The sequence below is a fragment of the Channa argus genome, chromosome 11 (genome assembly GCF_033026475.1).
Source record: "Channa argus isolate prfri chromosome 11, Channa argus male v1.0, whole genome shotgun sequence".
NCBI classification, from domain to species: Eukaryota; Metazoa; Chordata; class Actinopteri; order Anabantiformes; family Channidae; genus Channa; species Channa argus.
In genome coordinates, this window is record NC_090207.1 from 19,517,043 (window position 1) to 19,542,898 (window position 25,856).

The 25,856-nt window shown below is 38.5% G+C and overlaps 3 protein-coding genes across 4 annotated transcripts; 1 reads left to right on the plus strand and 2 right to left on the minus strand.

Annotated features, from left to right (window-relative positions):
* Window positions 1–239: 239 nt before the first annotated feature.
* Window positions 240–6,448, minus strand: slc7a4 (solute carrier family 7 member 4). Its single transcript, XM_067521297.1, has 5 exons — window positions 6,295–6,448; window positions 4,113–5,171; window positions 3,283–3,989; window positions 2,974–3,082; window positions 240–2,289 (listed from the first exon to the last, which is right to left on the minus strand). Exons 2-5 carry the CDS (start codon window positions 5,092–5,094, stop codon window positions 2,072–2,074), a joined length of 2,016 nt encoding a protein of 671 aa, XP_067377398.1. The 5' UTR covers window positions 5,095–5,171; window positions 6,295–6,448; the 3' UTR covers window positions 240–2,071.
* Window positions 6,449–6,981: 533 nt separating this feature from the next.
* On the minus strand, window positions 6,982–10,031 carry dgcr6 (DiGeorge syndrome critical region gene 6). Its single transcript, XM_067521303.1, has 5 exons — window positions 9,747–10,031; window positions 9,456–9,616; window positions 8,679–8,779; window positions 8,443–8,583; window positions 6,982–8,321 (listed from the first exon to the last, which is right to left on the minus strand). The coding sequence occupies exons 1-5, from the start codon at window positions 9,848–9,850 to the stop codon at window positions 8,244–8,246; spliced, it is 585 nt and encodes a 194-aa protein (XP_067377404.1). The 5' UTR covers window positions 9,851–10,031; the 3' UTR covers window positions 6,982–8,243.
* A 183-nt stretch (window positions 10,032–10,214) lies between these two features.
* LOC137136160 (rasGAP-activating-like protein 1) lies at window positions 10,215–25,232 on the plus strand. 2 transcript variants are annotated; one of them, XM_067521291.1, is made up of 21 exons: window positions 10,215–10,603; window positions 10,883–10,939; window positions 12,351–12,464; window positions 12,753–12,814; window positions 13,887–14,016; window positions 14,606–14,687; window positions 14,868–15,008; window positions 15,131–15,222; window positions 15,790–15,907; window positions 16,054–16,207; window positions 17,810–17,874; window positions 18,155–18,267; window positions 19,020–19,212; window positions 19,395–19,532; window positions 20,404–20,548; window positions 21,189–21,361; window positions 22,202–22,339; window positions 22,569–22,704; window positions 23,227–23,347; window positions 23,559–23,635; window positions 23,747–25,232. In XM_067521291.1, the coding sequence occupies exons 1-21, from the start codon at window positions 10,539–10,541 to the stop codon at window positions 23,893–23,895; spliced, it is 2,463 nt and encodes an 820-aa protein (XP_067377392.1). In that variant the 5' UTR covers window positions 10,215–10,538; the 3' UTR covers window positions 23,896–25,232. The 2 variants fall into 2 exon arrangements, with proteins under 2 accessions (XP_067377392.1, XP_067377393.1); XM_067521292.1 differs by lacking the exons at window positions 20,404–20,548; window positions 21,189–21,361.
* Window positions 25,233–25,856: the final 624 nt, after the last annotated feature.

The window sequence follows — 25,856 nt, forward strand, 5'->3', positions numbered from 1 at the left end:
GTTTATAACTCAACCTAAATAGGTTCAGTGTTTATCAGCAGGCCAGCTGTATAAATATATAAATGGTGAACAAACAGATTATTTACTGCATGTTCTAGAGGAAAGTATAATAGTACAAATAAAACCTGAGGTTTAAAGTTTGAATTCATCAATCTTCTTTTTGACTCTGAGATGAGACTGCAGTCACAATATTCTACCTTTTAGATTTTTCTAAATGCTGCTTCAAAACATTTATTTTTATTCTTTTGCATTTTATACAGAGATAGATTATAACAGAAAGACCAGAGACTGTAATGTGAAAGTACAGAATACAATACTATTCAGCAGTAAAAAAAAAGAAATTTACTAATAACTGTGCTTTCTGGCACAAAAAAGAGGTTGAGAGAATGTCCATCTTGGAAAAGCACCAAAGTAGTAATATTTGTCACTGGTATCATTAACATCAAAAGCATAACTGTGCCACAATAACCAAACGGTAGCTTTCAATCAGGGTGCAGAATTGTATGAAATTGTCTTTAGCCAGAAATCCATTTTGTGACTATGCCAAAATGCCTCCTACTTTATATTCTCTTCTATGTCTGTGTTTTGGTATGAAGTCCCCAGTCTTTGTCTAACAGACAAATAAACCAAACAATCAAACCATATAGACTGATCATTTTGGAAATCAGTCTGCATTGATTACAATGTATTTAAGGCCATTTGGTTTCTTATATCAAACATGCAAACACAAACTAGAATGAATAAATAGAGGAACAACATATAATTTATATTAGGAATTTTAAAAACCCATGTGTTCATTTATCAACACTGTGTAGGCTGTGGGAATGTTATCAGTATAATTGAGCGTTCTCACTTTTGTGTCTTTCTCCAATGTAGGTCAAACCGCAAACTGGTGACAATGATTGGTCAAATCTGCTGGGATTATGGAGGCCCAGCCCAGGTTTAAAATGAACAATTTCTGCCTACTTGCCAATATTCTACCATGTGCATAATTTCCATTAGGTAGGTTTGTGCCTGACTTAAATCTCCAATAATCTTTTTTCAGGTGACTGTCTAAATTAGTCTTCTCCTATAACAATAAGAATAATCTGTGCTTTAAATTCTCGTAATCTCATACCAACAGGGAGAGAGAGAGAGCGAAGAGCTGCATGAGGAAAAACACATACCAGTGCAAGAGAACAGGGCTATGGGATGGGATTTAGAAGATTAAGTGAAGCGGTGAATGTTTGGGTCAACCAATTAAATTACCTTTTCATAGACATGAAAGAAGACAAAAACAAAACAAAGTTAATAAGATCTGCATAAATACAATTTCAAATGCAAGGAATATAGATAATATAGATTAATATATAGAAATAAATAATTGGTCAGAAGCTAGTATGGGAAGGAAAATCCATAAGCATCAAAAGATGGACTAAAAAATCCACCAATAGAGCCGGTAGTTTCTCCTGAGGCTTTGGGAAGAAGTTAGAAATTCAGAGAAAGTTATCACATCTTTGCATTCCTTTGTTTAACGAAAAAAAACTTGCGTCAAATAAAAATCTATACTCAAGATGATATCTGAAAAAATGCAATGGAATGTTTTGAACTGTACCTTGTTAATAACACAATGTAATTTTTGATGAATATTGATTTTCCTGCTTGAGATACATGTTAAAATAATAAATAAATAAATAAATGAATGAATGATACAGAACTAAAAGTACAGTCACAAAGAAAGCACCACATATAACCTACAACCACATAAATTCAAAGAACTGGCAAGGTTGCAAGAACTGTGCTGGTCTTTAAGGATAGACAACATTGTTGATAATAGAAATGTGCAGAACAGTAATAAAGCTTGGTAATGTACATTGAAGTATTACAACATATACATTGCTTTACAACAAGACAGAAAGCGTGCATTTCACCTTTGGTGTGCTTACGTTTTCAGAGCAATAAGTACAGATTGTGGCAGGCCATTCAGACGCTAAAGGGCGTTGAGATACAGAGAGTGCACTAGTAACAGAACAGCACGTGTGGGAAACAGGAGATACCAGGCAGTAGTAATGATGATATGTTTGATCCCATATCATCTCTTTCCTGTATACTCCTCAGCTGTCGAGGAGGTGGAAGCATTGATTTGATGCACCGAGGTGTCCACTCGTCCATCAGGCTGGACAGACTGCACCGTTTCTACCAGGCTGCCACTGGGTAGCACTACGTACCGCGCAGCCATGTCTTTGGGCTGGAGCTCCCGCATGCCCTCCTTACTGTGCCAGATGCCATAGCCAAAATACACAAAGAGACCTGCAAAAAGAGGCAGCAGAAAACATGTGTAACTGTAATGATTTAACATTAAAGTCAGAGCCAAGTACACAGAATCAGAAGAATGACAAGATTTGAGTTTTTCTTTCTACATTTAGGGAATGTATTTATATTTCTTTAACTCTTCTTAGGCAAAATATATTTATTACTGTCATAGAAAACACATGCATCTTCATAGCTTTGGTACAATTTTCAAATTCACCTAAACCTTCCAAGATATCTGCAAGACTGGTTTACAGCCATGCTAGTGGCTAGTTAGTATTTCCTAATTAATACTAATTACAGCTGGGGCTGATGGGAATATTATTAATATAAAATCAACATAATATTTATGGACAATAAATTGGAATGGCATAGGAAAAAAAATTCCCAGCTGTACATCTTCAGAGGGTTGCTGAAAAATATAGAGTATAAAAAATGTTTGTTTAGTCTGATGTTGTATAGCTTAAGTACACTGTTGACTAGCAACAGATGGAAGGCGTTTTAGGACAGTATATTTACTTACTGAGATAACATTTATTTCATGTCATTTGTGAACTGTGGATTGCAGAAAGAAGGTTACCGTTTGTTTGATTTAGCCACGTTTTAAACTGAAGAATTAAAAGTAGTTTTGTGAGAAACCTCGGACAGGAAAGAAATGTTTCTTTGAACACTATTTCTTCTTACCTATGGCGATCCATATAGTGAATCGAATCCAAGTGAGGGAGCTTAGCTTCATCATGAGGAATACATTAATGAGGATACTGACGCCTGGGGTAAATGGAACCAGAGGTACCTACAAAACAATAACATTCACTCCAATCATGTAAATGGCTTAAGAAGTTTCCATTTTAATTGAGACAAATGTTTTAGATGATCATATTTCAACTTTGTTGCACCAACCCACAAGAAAAAGATGGTGACATTAAATCCTCATATTACACAGAGTAAAACCATTCACAAAAGAAAAATTAAAAAATCCTCAAAGGAGCTCACCTGGAATGTTTTGCTGTTGGTCTGTGGCTCATGAATCCAGATGAGTCCCAGGCTAAGCAAAAAAGCTAAGCTAAAAATTACTAGCAGAATTGTGAAACTCCAGACCGGCAGGTGCAGCTGTTTAGTTCCAAATTCCAGCACAGCACAGAGGGAAACTGAGCTCACTATCAGAGTGAGGACACAGAAGGCCACCACTTCGCCAGGCTCACAGTTGCCCAGCACCCTGCCAAGGTACGGCTCCCAGAAGGCCTTTAGTTGCCCTACCCCACGTCGCTCCCTTGTTTTCTGCCTTTCCACCAACTGTAGTTTGTCAGAGAATGATTCATACTGCTTCAGCTCCCCACTTTCTTCAGTTATGGTCTGGGACTCTGAGGGGGCAGGGGAAGTCTCAGCATTGGGGTTGGGAGATGAGGAAGCAGTTCCCTTGGAGCTGGTTTTCTCAGGCTGGAAACGCAAAACAATAACACTTGCTGCCACAAAGCTGTATGCCAGGAGGGTTCCGATGGAAAGGAACTGAACCAAGGCCTCCAGGTCAAAGATGAGAGCCATGGTGGCCATAAGGATTCCAAAAACCAGAATAGCATTAACAGGAACTTTAGTGATGGGATTGACACGTGCAAATATAGAGAAGAACAAACCATCCTCTGCCATGGCGTAGACAATCCGAGGTAGGGAGAAAAGATTACAGAGCAGCACAGTGTTCATGGCTAGACATGGGAACAGAGAGTCATTTTTAGAACACAAGACAAAAAAATAAAATAATGATGAAAGATTTTTAACACATTAACAGCTTTTCCAACTAGATTTCTTAACAGGATGTTGACACTCACCACAGATGGAGCCTACTGCCACGATAATTCCAGCCCAACTGTAACCACGGCGGAAGAAAGCGTCTGCAAGAGCGGAGTTTGGGTCCAGTGTATGCCAGGGTACGATTAGTGTGAGCACTGTGGAGACCAGGATATAAGCTGTTGCCGCCAGTGCAAGGGAGATTGCAGTGGCAATGGGAACCGCTTTCTGTGGATTCTTTGCCTCCTCACTTGAGGATGCAATCACATCAAAGCCCACAAATGCGTAGAAGCATGTGGCAGAGCCAGCCAGTATTCCAGACAGTCCAAAAGGTGCAAAGCCTCCTTCTTTCTGGCTCCAATTGGCTGGTTCAGCCAACATAAACCCAAAGACCAGAATGAAAGCGATAACACCCATACTAATAGTGGAGAAAATATGGTTGAGGTAAGATGACACTTGGACTCCAAATGAAATAAAGAATGAGGCAACTACTAATATCCCTGCTGCAAGTAGGTCAGGATAATGGGCAAGGAAGGGCACGTTCCACTGCATAATATGTGTCTCAGTGAAGTTCTGAATGGCATGGTTAAATATGGAGTCCAGGTAGCCACTCCAGGCACGTGCAACAGCAGCGCCACCAATCATGTTCTCCAGAACCACGTTCCATCCAATGAGAAAAGCCCAGATCTCTCCCACAGAGACATAGGTAAACATGTAGGCAGATCCTGTTTTAGGAATGCGTGCTCCAAACTCAGCATAACAAAAGGCAGCCAATAAAGAAGCAAAACCTGCAAAAAGGAAGGATATGATGACAGCAGGCCCAACCATGTCTTTAGCCACTGTTCCTGTCAGAACGTAAAGCCCGGAGCCCACCATGCCACCAACACCCATCAGAGTCAGGTCCAAGGTGGAGAGGCAACGCTTTAGTGATGTGGCCATCATGTCATCATCCAGTGTCTTGAGTCGGTTCAGTTTCTGACAAAGGTGCACCACTGGTGCACATCCTTGCTGGCAAGTTGCCATAGTTACAGAGTCAGACAGGCCAGCAGATTAGTGGTATAACTTTCACACTGGATCCATGACCTGCTTATAAAGCTGACCTGCAAGACAGAGCACAAATACAATGACAAACAATGGTGTGTATTAAAACAGGAAAAGCCAGTATGGTGGGACTTTAACCTCCGCATTAACTTATTTTACTTTGCTATATTTTAGCTGTTTAGCTGAACATACATCTGCAGGCTAGGGTCTGGAATTTGGATCAACGCATTTTTTTTTTTAAATGAACACATTCTGTAGATCTATGTGAAGCCAATAAGACACTCTGGACTCTTATACTTAGACATTAATTAAGGACATTTTTTCTCTTCATCCTTGCAGTCTGTCTCACAAAACTGTAAATTGTATTTTGTAATACAAGTATTTTGAAGTGCTCATATAAATAAAAGAAATACAAGTTGGTTTAATAACATCTCCTGCACTCATTGACACAGTGCACTCAAATGTTGTACATCATTGTCATGCAATTGTTTGGCTTCTATTGGGATTGTGATAAGGTAATATTGTAAGAAATACAGTCATCAAGCTCATTTAGGATGTAGTGAGGTTGTTCCCACTGAAAGTGCATATTTTATCTGGGGTTGCGATGAGGCCTTTAAACGTGTTGACACTAGATGTCCACGTCATCTAAAAGGCATCGCTGCTGTGTAAAATAATATTTTGTAATACAGCCTAGGAACGGTAGGAGATGGATATGAATTTTTTCCATTTGTTGGACTGCAAACAGGTGTCGTGTTTTCATTAGAAAAAGGTCCAGTATTCATCCCCAAGGCGCTGCAAGATCTGATTTCTGCCATCAATAGTATGGCGACAAGATGCCTCATATAATTACGTAACGCTTTATTTATTTTCCTCTACCAATTACTGCTCAACTAAAATATAACCTCATACGTATTAATCATCATTAAATATATCGACGACCACACTTTTCCGTGTGAAATATTACATAAATGTCGTTTTAAATTATTAAATTAAAAATTTATAACAAAATGGAAACGGACGCAACGAGACGATCGGCAGTGCCTTAGTCTTTCTCCCCGCTGGGTGGACTGGAGCTACATCGCGTTTGTCTTTCGGGAACCGATGTCATTATTTCGTGGGACACAATTTCTAACCACACAGGGAGATAAATCATCAAATACAAGACGCCAGCATTCAGTTTACCGTAGTTGTTCAAGGTCTCTCATCTGTGCTGCAAGTCCAGTGCTGAGACAAGTTGCCGGAGCGCATAGTCAGATGATGGAGCAGGAGGTGCGCCGACCATGGATGTATTATGAGAACTGACTGCTCTCCTTAAAGGCACAGTCACCTGCTGAAAGGCTTGACCCACTGAGCCCCACCCAGAGTATGTAATCTGAGGCGTGGGTGGGGTTGTGGTGGAGTGAAACCAGTAACAACTACTAAGAGATATGTACGTATGTGATACTGAACTCCATAGTTATCCCTAAAATCTGCTACTTGCTTGTAAGTCTTAAGATTCAAGCGTGTGCTAAATGACTAATTGTACACAGTAAAATAATATATAATACAAAATGTCCATAAAGAGGTATGAAGGCACTCACAAGATGCCACCAAGGATGTCACAGGCAATGTGGACACAATAGATGCTGTCAGATGAGTAGGTAATCCCAAACATCTTGCATTTGGTCTGTAGCAAGAGTGGTTGTATTTAATATGGGAGGCCTAGCAGTAGTGCTTTGGTCTACTTATATATAGATGCAGTATATCTTAAGGAGATAGATATTAGGGAATGTAGACTGTGTGGGACAAACACAGTGTAATTTGTATTAGTTTTTTTAAGACCATAATAGGCCTATATTTGAGCATCTGAAAAAAAAAACACACTGCTAATTTCAAGTATTAACCAAATTTAGTCAAAGAAACCACTTAAATTGCTACAGCAATGTCTTACAAATAAGGACACAAATAATACTGTATGGGAACAAGTTCTGTTCAGCTGCCAAATGAGTTCATATTCCATATCCAGCCAAGCTGCCCATAAATAGGTGCAAATTACAACTGACTTTACATGGAGTGATAAGCAGTACCAGTGCCAGTGTCCTGGGGGGGCGGGGGACCCTACAAAGGACTGCACTGAAAAAAAAAATCAGTCTAAACATTAGCCAACTCAAAATTATACACAAAACATGAAACCATTTAGAGAATAAAAAAAAGTTTCTAAAAAAAAGTCACAGAAAATCAATTCACAGTACTATAATGCAATGCTATTTTCTATATTAGTTTTTTGTTCATTGTTTAAATTATTATTCATGTCAGAAAGTGAACATGAACACGGACATTAAAAATATCACTGTAAAGGGAAAATTTGCACTATTATTAGCAACATAAGCAAAACAAACTGAACAGTTAAAAAAATACACAATAAAATAGCAAAAGTGCCAAAAAATGGAAGGAAAAAAGTGTCAGAAACGTATAGACATTTCAATACTGTATGTTCAGAATATATAATTTACATTGAAACTAACATTTCCTGCTTTGTTCCTACTTATACACAACATACCAAAGCAACCTTTATTGATGCAGAAAGCAATAACATGTGGAAAGTTATAGATTTAAGCTATCATTTTGACGTCAGTACACTGCCGCAGCTGTGAGTTTGTGACAATAAACCTCTTCTTCCACTTAAAATATTGCTTGCTGCTCAAAGGGCATCATGTGGCACTTATGATGAGATAATCTCATTGCAGGCTGATCACAGGAATTCCAGTTACAACCAACATTGTTTGTGTTCTTTGTGTCCTCAAATGAATTTCACAAAAATACCTTCCTATTTTACATGTAACATGGCATTTAAGCGCTATGAGCTTGTAACAGCCTGCTACTGCTTTTCTCCTGGGCTTCAAATATCTTACTTGAACACTTGAGAAGCACAAGTCCCCTGCTTGTTTAGGATAGAGATGGTACTTACACTAAGAACAACAAGTGTTCAACCTTTTTCTGACCTTGTTTCTTCTTAGAGATAGCAATGTTGCATGTTGATGAACACATGCATTGGAAATTTCTGTTACTAGGACGAGAGCATAAACCATGTGTTGGCATAGCATCTTTTTAAAGTATTTTTGTGGCACAATAAGTCTCTTGGTCATCTTTTATCATTGTATTCCAGATTGTGACTCCTTCTGTTGAAGCTTAAGGATCAGTTCAAGTAGGTTCATCTGCATTGTGAGCTCCTGAAACACACAGGGGGGTTATAAGTGAGGACAAGCATCTCCATCTGCTGGACTTTTGTCTGTGCATAGTTTCTACAGCGTGCATTTTAACTACAGCAAGTTGACATGTGTAGACTTGTACCTGAGGATTAGTAGTGATATAAAACCCAGGGACTCCAGCCTTCTCTAGGGTGTTCTGCTGGTCTATCACTTTTTGATCCATTTCAACGACAATCTTCTTATCCATCATTCTTTGTTCTTCTCGTACCCGAATTTCCAGAGCCTGGTATCAAAACATTCGATAAACCAAAAACAAAAAACAAAAAAAACAATAACCTCGCTGTTTTAGTGATCCCAGGTATTAATTTAATGCCTTACCTCTAGTTCTGCTTGTTGGTTTGATTTGAGGAGTGCAAGGTTGTGAGACTTGCATGACTGCAGAGCATCTTTGTGTTTTCTTGCAAGATCTTGTTTAAGTGCTGCACATTAGGGAAATATTCAGTCAAGCTTAATAACATTAACACTTGAAAATGCAACCTCAAACTAAAAGCCTGTTCCAAGAAGCACATTTGGTAATAGATATATACTGGCAAGAAAAGGTTTGGAAACACCTATGCACTTATGCATTTTTTTAAATATCCTTTATTAATTTTATTTAATCAAATGTTTGTAGAAATTCAAGTGTGGATGCTCTTAAATGTAGCATTTGTTTTCCTTACAGGTTTTAAAATATCAAAATAAGTTAATGTCCATTAAACCAATAACATAAACTTATATTTGGCTCTTTCTCTATAATTAGAGTGATCTGTCATTTTCAATGTGCTTTAAGCATCCACACTTGAATTTCTGGAAAAATTGATCATTAGAATGCCACAGATTTGTCAGGGACTTTTAGCTGAAAGTAAACTTTAACTTGGAAATTTAATTTGAATATTATTCTTTGCTCATATATGCTGAAACATTAGTAAATTTTTGTGTTTTGTGATCTTTCTACAAACATTTGAGTGTAGAAAAGTGTGTACGTGTTTCCAAAATTTTCCTTGCAAGTGCAGGGCTTGAGTTTTGAGAGACAATTATCAAGGTAACAGAAATCAGCTTTGTTCTTGGAACTGGCCCGGTTAGTCCCTGCATGTTTCCTATGAGCAGAGCACCGACCTTGGTGTTCACAGTGCAGCTTTTGCCTCTGGTTGTACAGATTCTTCTCTGTCAGATGCTGAATATCCAGGAGCCCCTGTACAATCTCATAGACTGTCCCATCTATGAGTGCTAGAGCCAGGTCACTCAGCATGTTGTAGGACAGGCGTTGCTGGAAGGAGCTAATCATGGAGAAAAACCAAAATAAACATAACCACCCATTTACTGTTATAAATTGACCCTACAACTTAATTTGAGACATTTACTAGGCAGTTCTCTGAATTTTCTTGCCTTAAGGTGAAGTGATATTACCTTGGTAAATCTTTGACTAAAGTCTGCAGTTCAGATAACAGGTAGTAATGTCTTTCTTGCTGTTTTGTGGGATCACCGCCAATCACTCCGGAATAACCATCCATCTCAACTGGGGAAATGAGTAACGTTACAGCAACAAAACGCTGGCCAACACATTCACATAGCTAACTGCACAAGGTCGGGCGAAATTACGAAAACTGAGATAAACAAACTTGGAATTAGACAAATAATTTATCAGGAGGGAACTGAATGTTTTCAACCGAATAGCTTCCATGCACTTCAACGAGGACCCCAAGTTTCTGGCTGTGAAGATGCCTGATTGAAATACAGCGTGCAGTAGCTTAATATTTTCGCACAGTGGCGCACTATATCAAAGAAGATACGCTCCTCGTCCAGACAGGCGTTTTTTCGTGTATGAAAACTACACGTTTACTGCACTTGTATAACGTATTTACACACAGGTTGTGAACCACCGATATTAAATAATTTCCAGTGTTATGAATAAAATGTATCCTATAATTCTAATTTCTGAAAGGCTAATGGTGGAATAAGTCTAAAAAAGGCCTGAGCTCAGTTCTGTTTCTCTCTGTGGCCCACATTATTTAAACTGGTCAACTGGCTGCCCTGGATGCGCGCCTGTGTCGCGCGCTTCTGGTGGGCTGCGCGTTGTCACGCGCTGAAGGTGCCATCAAATGAAGAAAACTCACTTGCGAAGGGAGAGAGAGCATTATTTTTTTAACAGCGCGTATGGGAATATAGCAGAAACTGGATTAATAGCTTACTCGACTGAAAATGGCCAAAAATACATCTCTTTATTTTCGTATTGTCGAGGGAAGGAACCTCCCGGCCAAGGACGTGTAAGTATTCTCTGAATGGCATGTGTCTCCGTGCTCAAGTCTTAGCTCAAAGGGATATGATGTAGCTGCAGTCTCAGCATTGTTTATTAGCTACTTATAAGGTTCATTAGACGAGGAAAAAAAAAACTTCAGGACAAATTTAAAACGCCAATTTCTGTCGCGTCTGTTATTTAACTTGAGCTCATTAAAGGTGAGGTCAGATCTATGCATATTGAAGTCCAAACAAGTGAAGGTGAGCACATTTGACACATTGCCTGTTTCATTTATTTTCATCCTCAGCTCTGGAACCAGTGACCCTTACTGCATAGTAAAAGTTGACAACGAAGTTGTGGCCAGGTGAGTTCTTTAAATCCAAAGGAAGATCTGCATTGAGCTGCTCATAGAAAGTGTCTTGTTTTATTTAGAGGTGCAGCTGAAGGATATCTGTTGCATAAATACTACTCAGATTTGAATATATCCCTCATTAAAGTTCTGATTTTATTTTTCTGCTATACCTACTACTGTGCACATTTAAACCAAGGTGAACTGATCAGGGAGGCGGTGCCCGTAGTGTGGCCCCTCCAACACAGAGAACCTGATACTGGTCTGGCCTTTAAAACACCCGCAGGTAACCATGGAGAAGGTGCATCTATTATTGCAGGGAGCTCCTAGTGTAAGCAGGAAGAATGCTGCAAGCAAATATCACTATTTCAGATGTTAGATATGAGGGTTAAAAATACAGACGACTTCAACCAAAGTGTCCCCATTAAAGATGCTTAGTTATGAGAGTAGCTGTAATATTCAAAGACTATATTATTTATATCTGGTGCATTTTGACAGCAACGCAGCTTCCGTTAGAAAACAAGTTTATTGTGGGCTTTAACAAGAGCATGGGATGAATTCAGAGGCTTTTCTTCCATCTGACGTGTTAAGGGAAAATGGCACAATGATTCACTGCAGTCACTCACACTAATTATCGTGTACTTGTAGTGTTGGCCAGCTGACTTGTCGAATGTGATGTTCATGGATGATGTGGCTGCTAGATTGTTGTTGGAAATAATGGGTATAGTTAGAGGAACACACACACACACACAAAAACAAAACAAAACAGAGTAATAAAATTCCCTAGTTTATCTATTGGTTGAATTCAATTTCTCCTATTGAAAATAGAGGTGAGTATTAATGCAACAATATAACCTTTTGATACTCAACTTCAAGGATTGTAAACTTGTTTTCTATAAAAGTCATAGATGTTTTCTAAACACACCAGTCACAGAAAAACATGAATAACAAAAATTTTGCAAATCTGAAAAACCTTTAACTACAGATCATAATAAACACAACTACTAATTTCAATATGCATTTAAAGTATTTTTAACAGTTTAATGCTACATTTTCAATTGGCATCAAAAAGTACTGACATACAGCTCTGGCTGTCCTCTTAAGACATCGATTTCTCTGTATTAGCTTTAACAAAATCCTTGATAATCCTAGCTTGTCAGATCTTACATAGGGAGTGTTTTTCACCTGGACACTTTGACTTGCTGTAGAGCAGGGATATTTCATCATTTCTGTCAATATGATCTCCAAAAACAATGTCTTTTCACCACACTGTATGTTAAGAAGTTGCCACCAGTTACAATGATAACTAACTCCTGTCAATACTGTGGTGGTTTCAAGTGCTGCTTTCATGATATGAGATGACATGATATGTGATATGATTCTCTGTGAGGTCTGGTCAGCAAGCATGATAAACATGTAATTTCAGGACTGCCACAGTATGGAAGAACCTTAATCCTTTCTGGGGTGAAGAGTACACACTACACCTCCCAATGGGTTTCCATTCACTCTCCTTTCATGTTATGGATGAGGACACCATTGGGTAAGGCAATCATCCAAAGCCCCTTTAGAAAAAGTCCATACTCAGCCATTACATTTTACTGACAGAGCTTGATAGTCGATTAAATGTGCTTTATAACTTGGCTAATGGATTTATGTATTTGACCTTATGTACAGTGTAAATGTTTTGGGAATGTTTTGGGCTTTGGTTGTTTTTCTTTTGTACTTATTCTCATGACCACCAATACTCTGGTTCACCAGTTATCTGTCTTCAAATGTCATTCTAGCATCAAACAACATTGATAATATTTCCAATTTCCTTTTTCTACAGCCATGATGATGTTATTGGAAAGATTGCTCTCAGCAAAGACGCCATTGGATCCCAAGCGAAAGGTAAGACTGAGCAAATCTGTATCAGTCTGCAACAAGATGGGTGCATGACTAGAGATCAGAGGTTGGACATACATGGATTTTCAGTACTGAGTCAAAGGTCTAAGTGATTGAGTAGAGATGCCTTTTTTAGATACAGACTCTGGGAATTTTTCCCAATGTATTTTCTCACATTTATTATTCTGCTTACATTTATATGGATGTCTGTTGGTCTTTCTTACAGAGAGTTTCACATTTAAGAAATTAGTCACAGTGTTTACTTCAGCATCATATACTCACTTTCACAGCACTTTCTATGCTGTCTTGGCCAGACACGGGGTATTTAAAATATGGTATAGTGTGATGATTTCATTTTATGAAATTGCTTAAAGTGTTTGTCAGCGTATGTTTCCTGCATATTGATTCCCTCTTGAAAGCCACCTGGCGCGGCTTCACTCCTGTGAATCATCACTACACGGTGGTACTGAGTCAATTACATTTTCGCAAAAATCTTCTCCCACTTTTGCAGATTTCTTCTCCCAGTCTGGCCTTGGTATTGTACCATTGCTCAAATATCATAATTCTGGAAAAACAGAGTAAAACACTTTGAATTTTAAACATCTATACTATAAATTAAACTAAACATTTAGACTAGAAAGAACTATGTACCTTCATCCTGTTTTCTATGTTATAACATATAGTCTTTCCACAAACCTTGCATTTTTTAAATGTGTACTTACTCAAATTTATATTTTCAATCAAATGATGACCATAAAATGCCAGTAAATAGTTAATAAATAGGCCATAACAACTTTCTAAAATTGAAGATGGTGTTATCAATCTGCTTGTTTTGCTGCCATCCACACTCCAAAAAATATTCCGTTTGAATATTTGGCATATTTTGCTTGAAAATAATTTAAAACAATTAATGGGTGGTTTCATAATCAACTCATTTTGTAAAGCCCTAAATTATCCTGCCACAGGATATCTTCAAGATTTCTTGTTAATCTCTTTTTAGTTCTATTTATTGTTAAGTGATATCCATGTTCATATCAGTGTTGTGTTGATTGATAAAATCTCTGTGCTCTATAATCAGGGCTAGATTGTTGGCTGAACCTGACAAGGGTTGACCCTGATGAAGAAGTCCAGGGAGAGATCTACCTGAGCCTGGAGTTACTGAAAGATACAGAAAAGATCAGTCTGCGATGTCAAGTCACTGAAGCCAGGTAACATTACTGTGGACTCACATAACTGTAGATACTGCCACAGCTCAGGAACTGTGAGTAGCTAATCTAGAGATAACAATGCACGATGATGGCCGAAACATTAAAAGTGCAGGCTTGTAATCAGAAGGGTAAGTAGACTCTAAAAGCATGTGTAAATGTACAGTAGTTCCAAGGGATGAAACTATCATACTATTGTGTATTTCTAAGATAATCAGTGTTCTCTTTATGACACTATCGTAAATATTTCTGAGCCGAAAATGTATCACCATCACCCTGCAGGCCTCCACACTCCCCTCATGAGTCATACTGCTACTCCCACACCACTCACTACCCCATCTGTGTGTCTCAGACTACACTCCTTCCCTCTCAGGAAGGGGACTAATGGGCATGTCAATCAGAGCTTGACACTACTTTGATGAATGTGAATTAAGTTTGAAAGAATAAGGTCAATTGGGAAATAGTGACTTGCCAGTTTTCCCCCACAGGACCTCACTGATTAATTTAATTTGTCCACAAGGCATTGGGAGTTTGCTTAGCATTTTATTGTCATGATCAGTTGTGTTGTCTTTTGGTCTCGTGATACCCACAGAGACTTGGCTCCCAGAGACATCTCTGGTACCTCGGATCCATTTGCGAGAGTTATTTTCAACAACCACAGTGCAGAGACATCGGTAAGCTCCATGTCTGAGCATGTACAGTATATACCAAAGTACATGTTCCTCCACTGTATTGTATAGTTGATTGATATTCTGAAAGTCTGTGATTTTATTTAGTCATACCCTACAAATGAGGGAATTTAGATGAGAAGAACCGGTTGAGGAATTCCTAAAACCCTGTATTTTTGAACATAGATTATCAAGAAGACTCGTTTCCCTCACTGGGGAGAAACCCTGGAGCTGGAGTTGGACCCAGAGGAGCTGAGTGAGGAGGGAACTGTCATCTTGGAAGTCTGGGACTGGGACATGGTGGGCAAAAATGACTTTCTGGGGAAGGTGAGAATACAAAAACACAAAGCATAATTGCTTTAAAATAGAAGGTTTTCCCACCTTAGAATTCCTACATAATTAATTATTATTCATTCATTCTTTTTCTTGTTTGCACATTCTTTGTACAGGTGGAAATACCTTTTGCTTGTTTGCACAAGACACCACTGTTACAAGGCTGGTTTCGTTTGTTACCCTTGAGAAACAATGAGGTTGATGCTGGGTGAGAATTATCAGTGTACTTGTTTGTACAATGTGGTCACGCTGTGTGTTTGTAAGTATTTTTCATTTGGTAACCTGAAAACTGAAACTGAGTAGCAATCACTTTCTTAGAAAGCACTCCCAAGCCATATATGCTCCCCTCTATTCGCTTTTTCATCCACTTAGATGAATACTGTCAGATATATAGTCAAGTCTCTGACAGCATCTGTTCCTGGAGATAATTTTAGAACAAAGAAGTTTGAGCAAACTGCAAAAGAAAAAGTGTCAACCCAGTGAAAGTAAATCTCACACAGTTAAAGCAGTCTTATTGAGGTTTGTGTCTTGCTAAGTAAGAGTTAGTAAGAGTTTTTGTTTTTTAGGACATTTTTCAAACAGTCTCCTACACAAAACATGAAGATGCACAACAGTCCTGTAACAATATAAGATAATTGTTTGTACAAAAATGCCCTGGTTACTGTCAAAGACACCTGTCCTTGTTTTTCAGCATATTTTAATAGAGGCTTTCCTCAGTGTACAGTACAATCAAGGTGGGCTTAAAAGGTTCTCTGGTACTTTCCTTTGTTTCCAGTGGAAAGTTGGGGGCATTGCGTCTGAAGGTGCGTTTAGTAGAGGATCGGATTCTGCCGTCTGTGTACTATCAGCCACTTATTGACATTCTGGTTGAGTCAGTCATCTCCCCTACAGAGGTTAGCAAGTCCACCTTAGTTTGGATATGAATGTGCTCATGAGTATGATAACTAATGTTCTGTCAATTGACTGGTGTTTGTATATCTTACTTTTTCTCTGAGTGAAATTCTTTCACAATGACACAAGTCCTTATCTCCTATATCAGGTGGAGGACAGCAGTGCTCTGACCATGCTGGAGGAGGTGACCACAGTTGAGAGTCGACAGGATGTGGCAATGACCCTGGTGAAGATTTACCTGGGCCAGGGTCTGGTGGTGCCTTTCCTGGATTATCTTAACACACGCGAAGTCAACCACACAAGTAAGATTAAGGAAATAACATTTCAAGATGTTAAAATAACATTTTAACATCTTTAGTAAACTAAGATATGCAGATTTTATTATGTACTGTAGCTTGTAGTTTAGAAGGCCTAATCATAATTTCATGTGTCAACAATGATGTGTTTAACAGTCTGCATTTAAATTACTAAGTGTTTATGTTGTCTAACATTTTATTTCCATTTTTTCATTGAAAAAATACTTAAAATAACACTTATTACTTACTTGTCCATTGTATCATTGGTGCCTAGATATGTTAGGTTTGAAAATCTTCTGCAATACACAGTGTTTATGTATGAGACCTAAGTATATCTTAATTAGTCATTATTTTTATTAGTCAGAGTTGCGTACATGCCAGTTTGATGTTATTGCTCTACTCTCTAGATACCCTCTGAGGGCTGCTTCTATTAAACTCTGATCTGACTGTGTGTGGGCCGTAAAAACCTACCAGCACTATATTTACTACCCCGTTGCCAATTATTTACTCATCCAACAGTCTTTTCATTGCTTCTCTGTAGTCTGGATTAGTCATGTTTTTGCCTCCGCACCACATCCCCATGATAATTCACAGAGTTGTGCACTGGTCTTTGGGTTCTGTTGGTGTAGTTTGAGATAATAAGCATAGTGCCTAAGTTTCCATAGCAACTCCACATGATCCAAATGGTAACTGCTTGATCAAGAATAGATGCCGTGAGCAGCCACATATTAAAGTTGGGTACAGGGGCAAGGGAAGGAAAATGTAGTGTACACCAACTGGGCTGCAATGAAACCCCAGCCTTTCTCATTTATCACCAAAATATTTTAGCTGGCAACCCTTTCCTGTCACCATGGATATTTTAGGATCATCATCTTGTAGGAACTCGAGGTCAACCTGCCCTTAGTTACGACTGTGCGGTCTGCGTTTCTGAAGCAGAGTAATTTCTCACTGATAAATATATATGAAAAAGAAGAGTAAAAAAGCAGGGGCATATAAAATGTAAAGTGTACCCCATCTACCAGAGCAATGGTCTGAACTGAGAGGAGAAAGTTCGGCTTCCAATGAATTAAATGAGGCATTGTATCAATCTCAGTGATGTTCATCAAGCATAATCATGTGCCATATGCCTCCTGGGGGTCTCTGTGAAGTTTAAGATTTGCTTCCTTACATTCAGTTGGATCCATTAATAAAGTGATGTAGTTTCTGTTTCTATCCTAAGATATACATGTTTTATAGATGCATTTTTGGACATTATATAAACTTATTAGCTAGAAATCAAAGGAGAGAAGACCCAAAGTGAGGACGGACATATAAGGGGAATGACATGCAACAAAGGCCAAACCAGGGACATTGTGCATTGTGGTTAATTTTCAGCCCTGTTTTTTGATCTGAAGATTGTTTGAAGAGAAAGTCCTTTGTGATATATGTAGAAAACACACTTTCCTTGTTTTTCTCTTAGTTGATCATGTGTATGATTGTTTAAAATCCATGCTGTTGCATAAATGTTAGGATTCAATATGTATCATATAATGCTGTATTATATGATGTGTGTTCAGTTAAAATATGTTATTATTTACTGGAAACCTTATTTTTCTTTTTCTCTTACAGCTGATCCAAACACTTTATTTCGCTCCAACTCACTTGCCTCCAAGGCTATGGAACAATTCATGAAGGTGCGTCAGCATATTCATTGTTTTATTTTACCAGTAATAGATTTTTCTGTCTCTACAGTGAATGAAAGCAAGATTTTTCTCTCAATCTTGGTCTATTCATTTTTTTCTTAAAAACATCTCAAATCTCTATTAAATGTACATTGAATTAATTATGTAATGCTGTTCTCTGCTGCTTTATACTGTATCTTGCCTACTCTTTTATCTGTGTAGATTTACACTTAAAAATCCTGTGACATAGATGCAAATGCCATCTCAACATTTGGTATTGTTTTCCTGTTAGGCAGTTGGCATGCTTTATCTGCATGACGTCCTCAAGCCCATCATTAACCGTATCTTTGATGAGAAGAAATACATTGAGCTGGACCCATGTAAGATTGATCTGAACCGCACAAGGTAAAATGGGCCTAAAACACAACAACATGATCATATTGTGACCTAATAATAGTCAAGATCTGTTTCACATGTTCTTGCAAAACCCAAGTGTGGATGTACAATTTTAGGTTCATGTGTGTCATTTCTTCATTTGTGTTAAAATGGTCAAATGTAAAAGCTGCCATGGGAGACTGCCCACTTCATTTACACGTCATGGCTCAATAAAATGAAAATGTGAGAAAATGGGAAAAAAAAAAATGTAAGAAGGGGGAAGGCTGTTGCTTGGCAACTGCCGTGCACCCCCTGAGATCTCTTTCTCTAATTTCATAGAGGGAGATCCAGGATCTTACACTTAGTACATTTGCAGTAAATCTGCCTGCCATCAGTTTATTTATTGTCTATACACATCTACAGTTCAGTCACTATCTGTGTCCATATGTCCAGGAGATAACAACAGTAACAGAGATTTTTACTTTCATGTGTAATTGTCAGAATATTTGATATATGGTTAATAAAGAATGACTAAATATACAGTATATATAAAATAACTGGTGCTTTGATTTAAGAGTGTATTTTCATGAGAGAAAATGAGAAAGGCTCCCTCTGGGGGCAGCTCATATCACCTGTAACACTACTTAATGTAAATGAGACTCGAGACATCTGAGTGATTCGGATCGATTATCACCTGCTGTGGGATTTAATGTATAGATCCCATACAGAACTCGGGAGTTAAACCTTCATTTCAACTTAAAATATCTTATTTTCTCTTGAAGGCGAATTTCATTTAAAGGTGCCATGTCAGAGGCAGAGGTGCGGGACAGCAGTGTGGAGATGCTACAGAGCTACCTAACCAGCATTATTGAATCAATCGTGGGCTCAGTTGATCAGTGTCCTCCTGTGATGAGAGTGGCCTTCAAACAGCTGCACAAGAGAGTAGAGGAACAATTTTCTGAACCTGAGAATGAGGTCAGTGTGGAGCAGAACACACTGAGAAAAAAAAGGTGGAAACACCTTTGCAAGTGTTTTCAGCTTTATTTGTAGATCTTGTATATTTTTTTATTTTCTATATTCCAGTTTATCTTTATGTTTAAAATACAGCTTTTATTCTGAAACATTTTTTTTCCTGTCAAAATAATGTCTTGTCACAGGATGTGAAGTATTTGGCTATCAGTGGATTCTTCTTCCTAAGGTTTTTTGCTCCAGCAATCCTCACACCTAAATTGTTCCAGCTGAGGGACCAGCACGCTGACACACGCACAAGTAGAACACTGTTACTACTGGCCAAGGTACATTTCACAACACAGAATACACACAGATACTGCAGTGATTAATTTATTCATGTCCAGACATCACACTTACGTGCAGAAAAAACAACACGAAAGAGGTGGTTGCATTCTGTCTGCCAACAGTGAAGAATTTAAGCTTGCAGGCGTTAAAGAAATGCATACAAAGCAGGGATACAAATTACAATTCTTATACTTTGTGTGCAGGAAGAAGAAGATTTATTGCAACTCAAGACGATACACAACATAAAAAGTTTTCAGTAGCATTGTTAGGGTGTAAATCCTTCAAGAATACCTTCTCACAATATGCCCTGCTCAAACATCCTCAAACAACTTTAAGTAAAAATACTTTGTAGATAAATTGGAAAATAAAGACACAACAGTTTCAGCACTTCATTGTGACTACAACAAAGCCATATTGTGGATTATGACTGAAAGCTTGGCAATCCAACTAAAACAAAACAAAGCAAAAAATAAACAAAACACCCTGTATATCATTAAAAATAGGAATCACATGTTAGGAGAAAAGTTAAACCTCCTTCCTCTTCTGTGAGTTTCTTATACTGTTGCTGTCCATGGTGCTGAAGTGCTGTTGCCATGGGTCCTCCACAGAGAAAGGCAACAGGCTATTTTTACCTCTGTGTGTGCTGTGACCAACCTACAGTTCAAAGCCAAGCATCAGAGAGGGACTTCCTCCTCGCCCTAGGCCAGGTGTGGGCCGGACAAAGGGCTTCACAGCATGCTTGGCCTCAGAGACCCTTTTGATCTCCAACTTTGACATATGCAGTCACTCACACCTAGTTGTGTTATTAATTGGAGATGATGTGCTAAATATGTGAGTGTTAAGTGGACATTATCTCTTTATGCTGACCAGGCATTACAAAGTGTTGGGAACTTGGGCCTTCAACTAGGTCATGGAAAGGAGCAGTGGATGGCGCCTCTTCATCCCATCATCCTCCGTAGCGTAGCGTCAGTCAAAGACTTCCTTGACAAGTTGATCGACATTGACCATGATATTGGTAAGACTCATTGCACTAATAAATTTGTAATGAAAACAAAGTTCAGAGGTCATGCTGTTGATATAATCAGCCAAAGGCCAGCTGTTAGCAGCTCTCAGCTGATATCAAGATTAAGCGAAGCAATGTAGTGGCTTCATGGTGAAATATTCATAAGTAGCTGGAAGCTTATTAAAGAGATGATATGGTTAAAGGGCTGGCAGGGAGCTGGAGTGAGAAGCTTCAGGTTATTATTAATGCCACACTGGTTATCTGACATGACTTGGCTGCTTTCTTACCATCATGTTTCAGTAAGGCTGCTGTTGTGAAACATCTTCCCCCACTGACATATCATGTTTCAGCCTCCTTCTGCGCATCACACCCACTCTTTTCTCTTAAAGGCCAGTTTGACATTTAATGCTCTTCAGGGGGATTTGTTGGACAGAGGTGGATGCTTGTTATGCCTCTTTGAAAGCTGTCCTTTATGTGGTAATGGAAGGAGGTCGATGCACCAACAACACCAAAGTGCTGAAAGTCGTGCAGTAAAGATATGCACTTTAGTTGAACAATTGAATATATTCTGGTTGCTTATTGTCACAGCACCACCTTGTGTCTATATGAATGAACATGTACACTACCAATTCAGTTTCCCTTCTCCATGCAGTGTCTGAGATGCCTCAGAGGGCTGTTTTCATGCCCTCAGTCACTGTTAAAGAGGGTTACCTCCTGAAATACAAGACAGAGGGACCCCAACTGCTATCCCGCTTTGCCTTTAAGAAACGCTACTTCCGCTTGACTAGTGAGACGTTGTCCTATGCTAAGACTCCTGATTGGCAGGTTGGTACTGAACCAGCAAGGTATAGTTTTATGTTTTCCAATGTTTTGTTTTGATCATCTGGCTAGGTAGCTAGGTAGTGCTCTTTAATCAGTCTACTTTTGTAATGTTTTGATTAAAACATTACAAAACATTGTATACTCTTACAAGGAGTATACAAATTAAAAATCTAATCAAATTGAATGTCAAATTGAAGTCATGAATGTGACTCATCCATTAAAAGGTGAATTAATGGTGAATTAGTCACTGTTTACAAAAAGAGGAATGTCTTAGATGTTCTCAATTTACTTTGTACTGTGTATTTTTGTTGATCTTCGTGTGTGAACATCATTAGTGTTGTTACTATGTGGTGCCTAACCTCGTGATAATGATCTCCTTTCTTTGACCAACCAGAGACTGAGAATGAGAGTAAGACAGAGAGAGGAGCAGGCTCTCTCTATCCCAGTACAAACCTCTCTCTTTGAGCTGGTCTCTGCTTTGTGTGATTGGAATAAAGGCGAGGGTTAATTTAAGGCTGAGGATATTCATGCTAACATTGCAAATTAGATTGCACACAATGTCCTGGCTCTTTTCCTCCCTGTTGAAGCACTACACTCTCAGTTAGTCAAGCTCCCATTGGAAGTGGCTAATTTACACTTTAAAGTCGCCCTTGCTGCCATTCTGATCACATCTTTGCTTGCTCTTTATCTCAGACTGTTCCTTCAACCCTAATGTGCAAAATATTTCACTTTCAGACACAACTCTGTTATTTGCCTGTGATCAAATGTATTTTAACTAAAACATAATCTGTCAGTGCCGTTTTGTGTTAATAGGTTGTTTGGTTTGTGGCTGAATTGTTGCAGGTGTGCTCCTCAATCCCTATTCAATGTGTGTGTGCCGTGGAAAGGGTGGATGAAAATGCCTTTCAGCAGCAGAATGTAATGCAGATCATCACCCAGGACAATGACGGGCAGACGCACATCATGTACATTCAGTGCAAGGTGCATTGGTACTAACAACAGCCAGTCACCAAGAAAACAAATTTTTTCTAATTATTTAATTGATTCATAATTTTGTTCACTTCTTGCTGTAAAATACTTAATTTAATTCTTAAAATGCTAAATTGAATGCTAAATAAAAATTTTAATACAATTTAATACTAAATTTAATATGTCTTCATCGTGAATGGTGTTTTTTTAATTTTATGTATTTATTTTTTTATCTGAACAGAATGTTAATGAGCTGAACCAGTGGTTATCAGCAATCAGGAAAATCAGCATTTACAATGAGCGCATGCTGCCCTCTTTCCACCCAGGGGCTCATCGTAGTGGCAAGTGGACCTGTTGCCTTCAGGCAGACCGTGCTGGTAATCCTGTTTTTACTACTTCTTGTGCTACATGAATTTTGATGACTCAGGATACAGTGTATACATCTCTCTTTTTGTGTTAAATTACATCCAACAAAAGACAACCAAAAGAGCCTACAGGAATTAACAGCATGCCTGCATTTGTTTTACAACATTATGTTTTTTACTTCGTTTTTCGCTGGAGTGTAGCTACTTTGAAAAAAGCAAATGAGCTCCTGGACGTTTGTTTCATGAATAAAACCAGTAATTAGTATCTTTGTGTTGCTTAAGTGGAGAACAGGCTCTGAGAATCATAAGGCAATTCTCTCTAACCATTACATTTAGTCTGAAAGCTACAGTATATTAGATTACATTTCATCTCAAAAGTCACTGTTCTTATGATGCTTTCCATGTTGGTTAACTATAGGTAGTGTCAGGATTTGAAGCTATTCACACTTAAAATGTACTGTGATACTTCCATCATGTTACCTGAGTGACATTCGTATGTCGAGCAGCACTGTTCAATATAGGGCCGATTCTCAGTTACAGGGTGTAGTAGAACTCACTCTGCTGTGACTCTGGGGGACTGGAGTGACCCCTTGGATCCCGATGTGGAAACCCAGACCATATACAAGCAGCTTCTCCAGGGCAGAGACAAACTCAGGTTGGTGGAAAAAAAATAGTCAGTCTAGTCTAGACGTAGTTCACTTACTAGACACTAGAGGTCTATGTTGTTACATGGGATTTCACAGCTGCTGCCACGGCTGCTTCTTGACATCACAATCAAATATTTAAGTGTAACTCTGTGAAAAGCCCAAGCGGATCTAAAGAATAGTCAGTGAGTATATTATTAATTCTTGTGGCTCATACTGCAGGAAAAAATATTTGGAGATTCCAGGGGCTGATCAGACGGCCAGCCATAAAGAACAAATCAACTCTGATGTTCACCCAGGTGACTTAGTTGCTGATTGTAAATTATACATTTTCTGCCATTGTAAGATGAGTTATACGGATGTAATTGTCAGTAAAATAAGGATAACACCATACACTTTCTGTCTCATAGATGGTGCAGAATGCAATGCACAGCTAATAAAGCCAGGTCAGAGTGTTGCTGCTCGGCTGTTGGCAGTGATAGAGGATCTGGAGCAGGCTCATGCTACTTTCCAGTACAGAGAAAAGGAGGACGCCACCAGTGTCATCCTGAATCCCTAGACTCAGCATAGACTGGGATCTACTAATGCTCGAGGGGGGGAGGGCAGCATCCTGTACCAACACAAGTGAGCATCAGATATTCGCTCTCATGATTGTCAGAGAGAAAAAGTGGCAACAGGTTGCAACTTCTACCAGCCTTTTAGTAAATTCCCTGCTGTAGAGAGCAAGCGGAATTCTGCCACTTTGAGTCTTTTTGTATTCTCTGGGTGCCACTGACTTCAACAGCGCCAAGGAGAGATTATGATACTTGACGATAAACAGGGCCGCGGGACTTTAAAACATGATCTTACTTAATATTTTTTTATGTAGATAACAAGCAATCTGTTGCATGGCCTGCATCCACTTGTTGTGAAATGTGAAGAAAAGCTTTTATATTTTGAGATGATGTTCAAGATGTACAAGGTCACACATTTTATGCAAAAAGCTTGTTGTAGTGTAATCTACTGTAACTGAATGTAACATGTCTTGATATTGCTTTTATAACGTTTTGTATTTTATTGAGATCATTTATCACCATGGGCGTAATGTAGCAGTGTAATTAACATTGTAGGTTGGATCATACCTGCTACAGTATTCTGCCTTTACAGTGAGCAAAATTAATATTACATATTCAAGTAGTTGCTTTGCTCCCTTTATAAATGTGCTTTTGTTTGGTGCTATGGCCTGTAAAGCTAAATGTTTGTCTCTGATGTAATTTGCATATTTAAAATGATGTAGCCAAACTTAAAAGTTATATGGGTAATATTTACCTTTAACTGATATGTCAGTTCATAAAAAAATCGACATTAATTGAGACAGAGACATTACCATAATGAGAGACACTCCCATTAAGTTTACAATTGAGAATATGGTGCCACAATATGGTGTGCCTCACAAGTGTCAGGATGTTTTCAATGCCAAATTTGATTTTAGAAATTGGGGGGAAAAAGTCATTTTGAAGCACTTAACACTTAATTTACCTGCAAGGAAATGGAGACTGGGATTTCTCATATCGCATCGGCACTATGCCTATGGAGTGGTTCATATTTTATTGTGTGGCGTAAAAGATTCTTCCTACCTTTGATATAACTGTATACTACACAGACACACAAAAGACAATCAATTGACTACATTTGATACAGGGTTGTTTTGTAGATATTTTGCTATTTGCAGCTTTTCAAAATTATATTGGTTGACTAAAACATAATTCCTTTATGTCCTCTTATTATGAAAGAAAAATGAAAAACACTACTGTCTGTACTTTATTTTGCAAACCCACTATGATGGTTTAAAGTGGATTGTTACTGTGAACTAAACACAACTGTGTTATTCAGTAAACTCCTTTCTCAACTAATAAATCCAGTGTCAAATTTGTATCGAGGAAAAACTTAATAAATACACTTTTTCCTATTCTAGTTAACTTGGGTTTAATTAAGTTCATAAATGATCAATACCAAGTATGTAATTTGTTATTTTATGTCTATTTTGCTGCAGGCAATGACATTCATTAATTCATGGTATTCCAGGAAATGTAATTACAAAACTGGCTGATCTCAGAGCAGCCTGACAGTGTCGTGGTTACCACTTCTCCCCTTTGTTCAAATGGCTAATTTAATCAAAACACCATAAACACACACTTTAGATCCTGACTCCTGTTGGATTGTAATGTCAAATTATGCCACACAAACATATTTGCAGCTGTTCTCCTCCTGGCCTTGGTAATGAGAGCAGAGCTTCCTGCAGTGATGCAGCAGATTCTTGCTGCTAGCTCATTAGGCCTGAGAGGTGAGCAATAAAATGAGGCAGGGCAGGAAGTTAAGGTACCAGAACTCGGAGGTAGCTGACCCGTGAGTTGCTGGGTCAGTGCTGGAGGGAAAAGTGGCATCGAAGCAGATCTGCAGGCCCTTGAATGGCCTGTTTTAGTATGCGCCAAGCTCTTCACCACACCACCAAAATACAGCAACCAGTGATGGGAAAATAAC

Coding starts and splice junctions, on each gene's coding strand:
- slc7a4 (XM_067521297.1), bottom strand. CDS start 5,094: ATGGCAACTTGCCAGCAAGGATGTGCACCAGTGGTGCACCTTTGTCAG. Junction 3,990..4,112: donor GGCAGTAGGCTCCATCTGTG/GTGAGTGTCAAC, acceptor TCCCATGTCTAG/CCATGAACACTGTGCTGCTC. Junction 3,083..3,282: donor CCAACAGCAAAACATTCCAG/GTGAGCTCCTTT, acceptor ATTGTTTTGTAG/GTACCTCTGGTTCCATTTAC.
- LOC137136160 (XM_067521291.1), top strand. CDS start 10,539: ATGGCCAAAAATACATCTCTTTATTTTCGTATTGTCGAGGGAAGGAAC. Junction 10,604..10,882: donor AACCTCCCGGCCAAGGACGT/GTAAGTATTCTC, acceptor TTTCATCCTCAG/CTCTGGAACCAGTGACCCTT. Junction 19,533..20,403: donor CACTGTTACTACTGGCCAAG/GTACATTTCACA, acceptor TATGCTGACCAG/GCATTACAAAGTGTTGGGAA.
- dgcr6 (XM_067521303.1), bottom strand. CDS start 9,850: ATGGATGGTTATTCCGGAGTGATTGGCGGTGATCCCACAAAACAGCAA. Junction 9,617..9,746: donor TTAGTCAAAGATTTACCAAG/GTAATATCACTT, acceptor CTCCATGATTAG/CTCCTTCCAGCAACGCCTGT. Junction 8,322..8,442: donor ATATCACTACTAATCCTCAG/GTACAAGTCTAC, acceptor TGTGTGTTTCAG/GAGCTCACAATGCAGATGAA.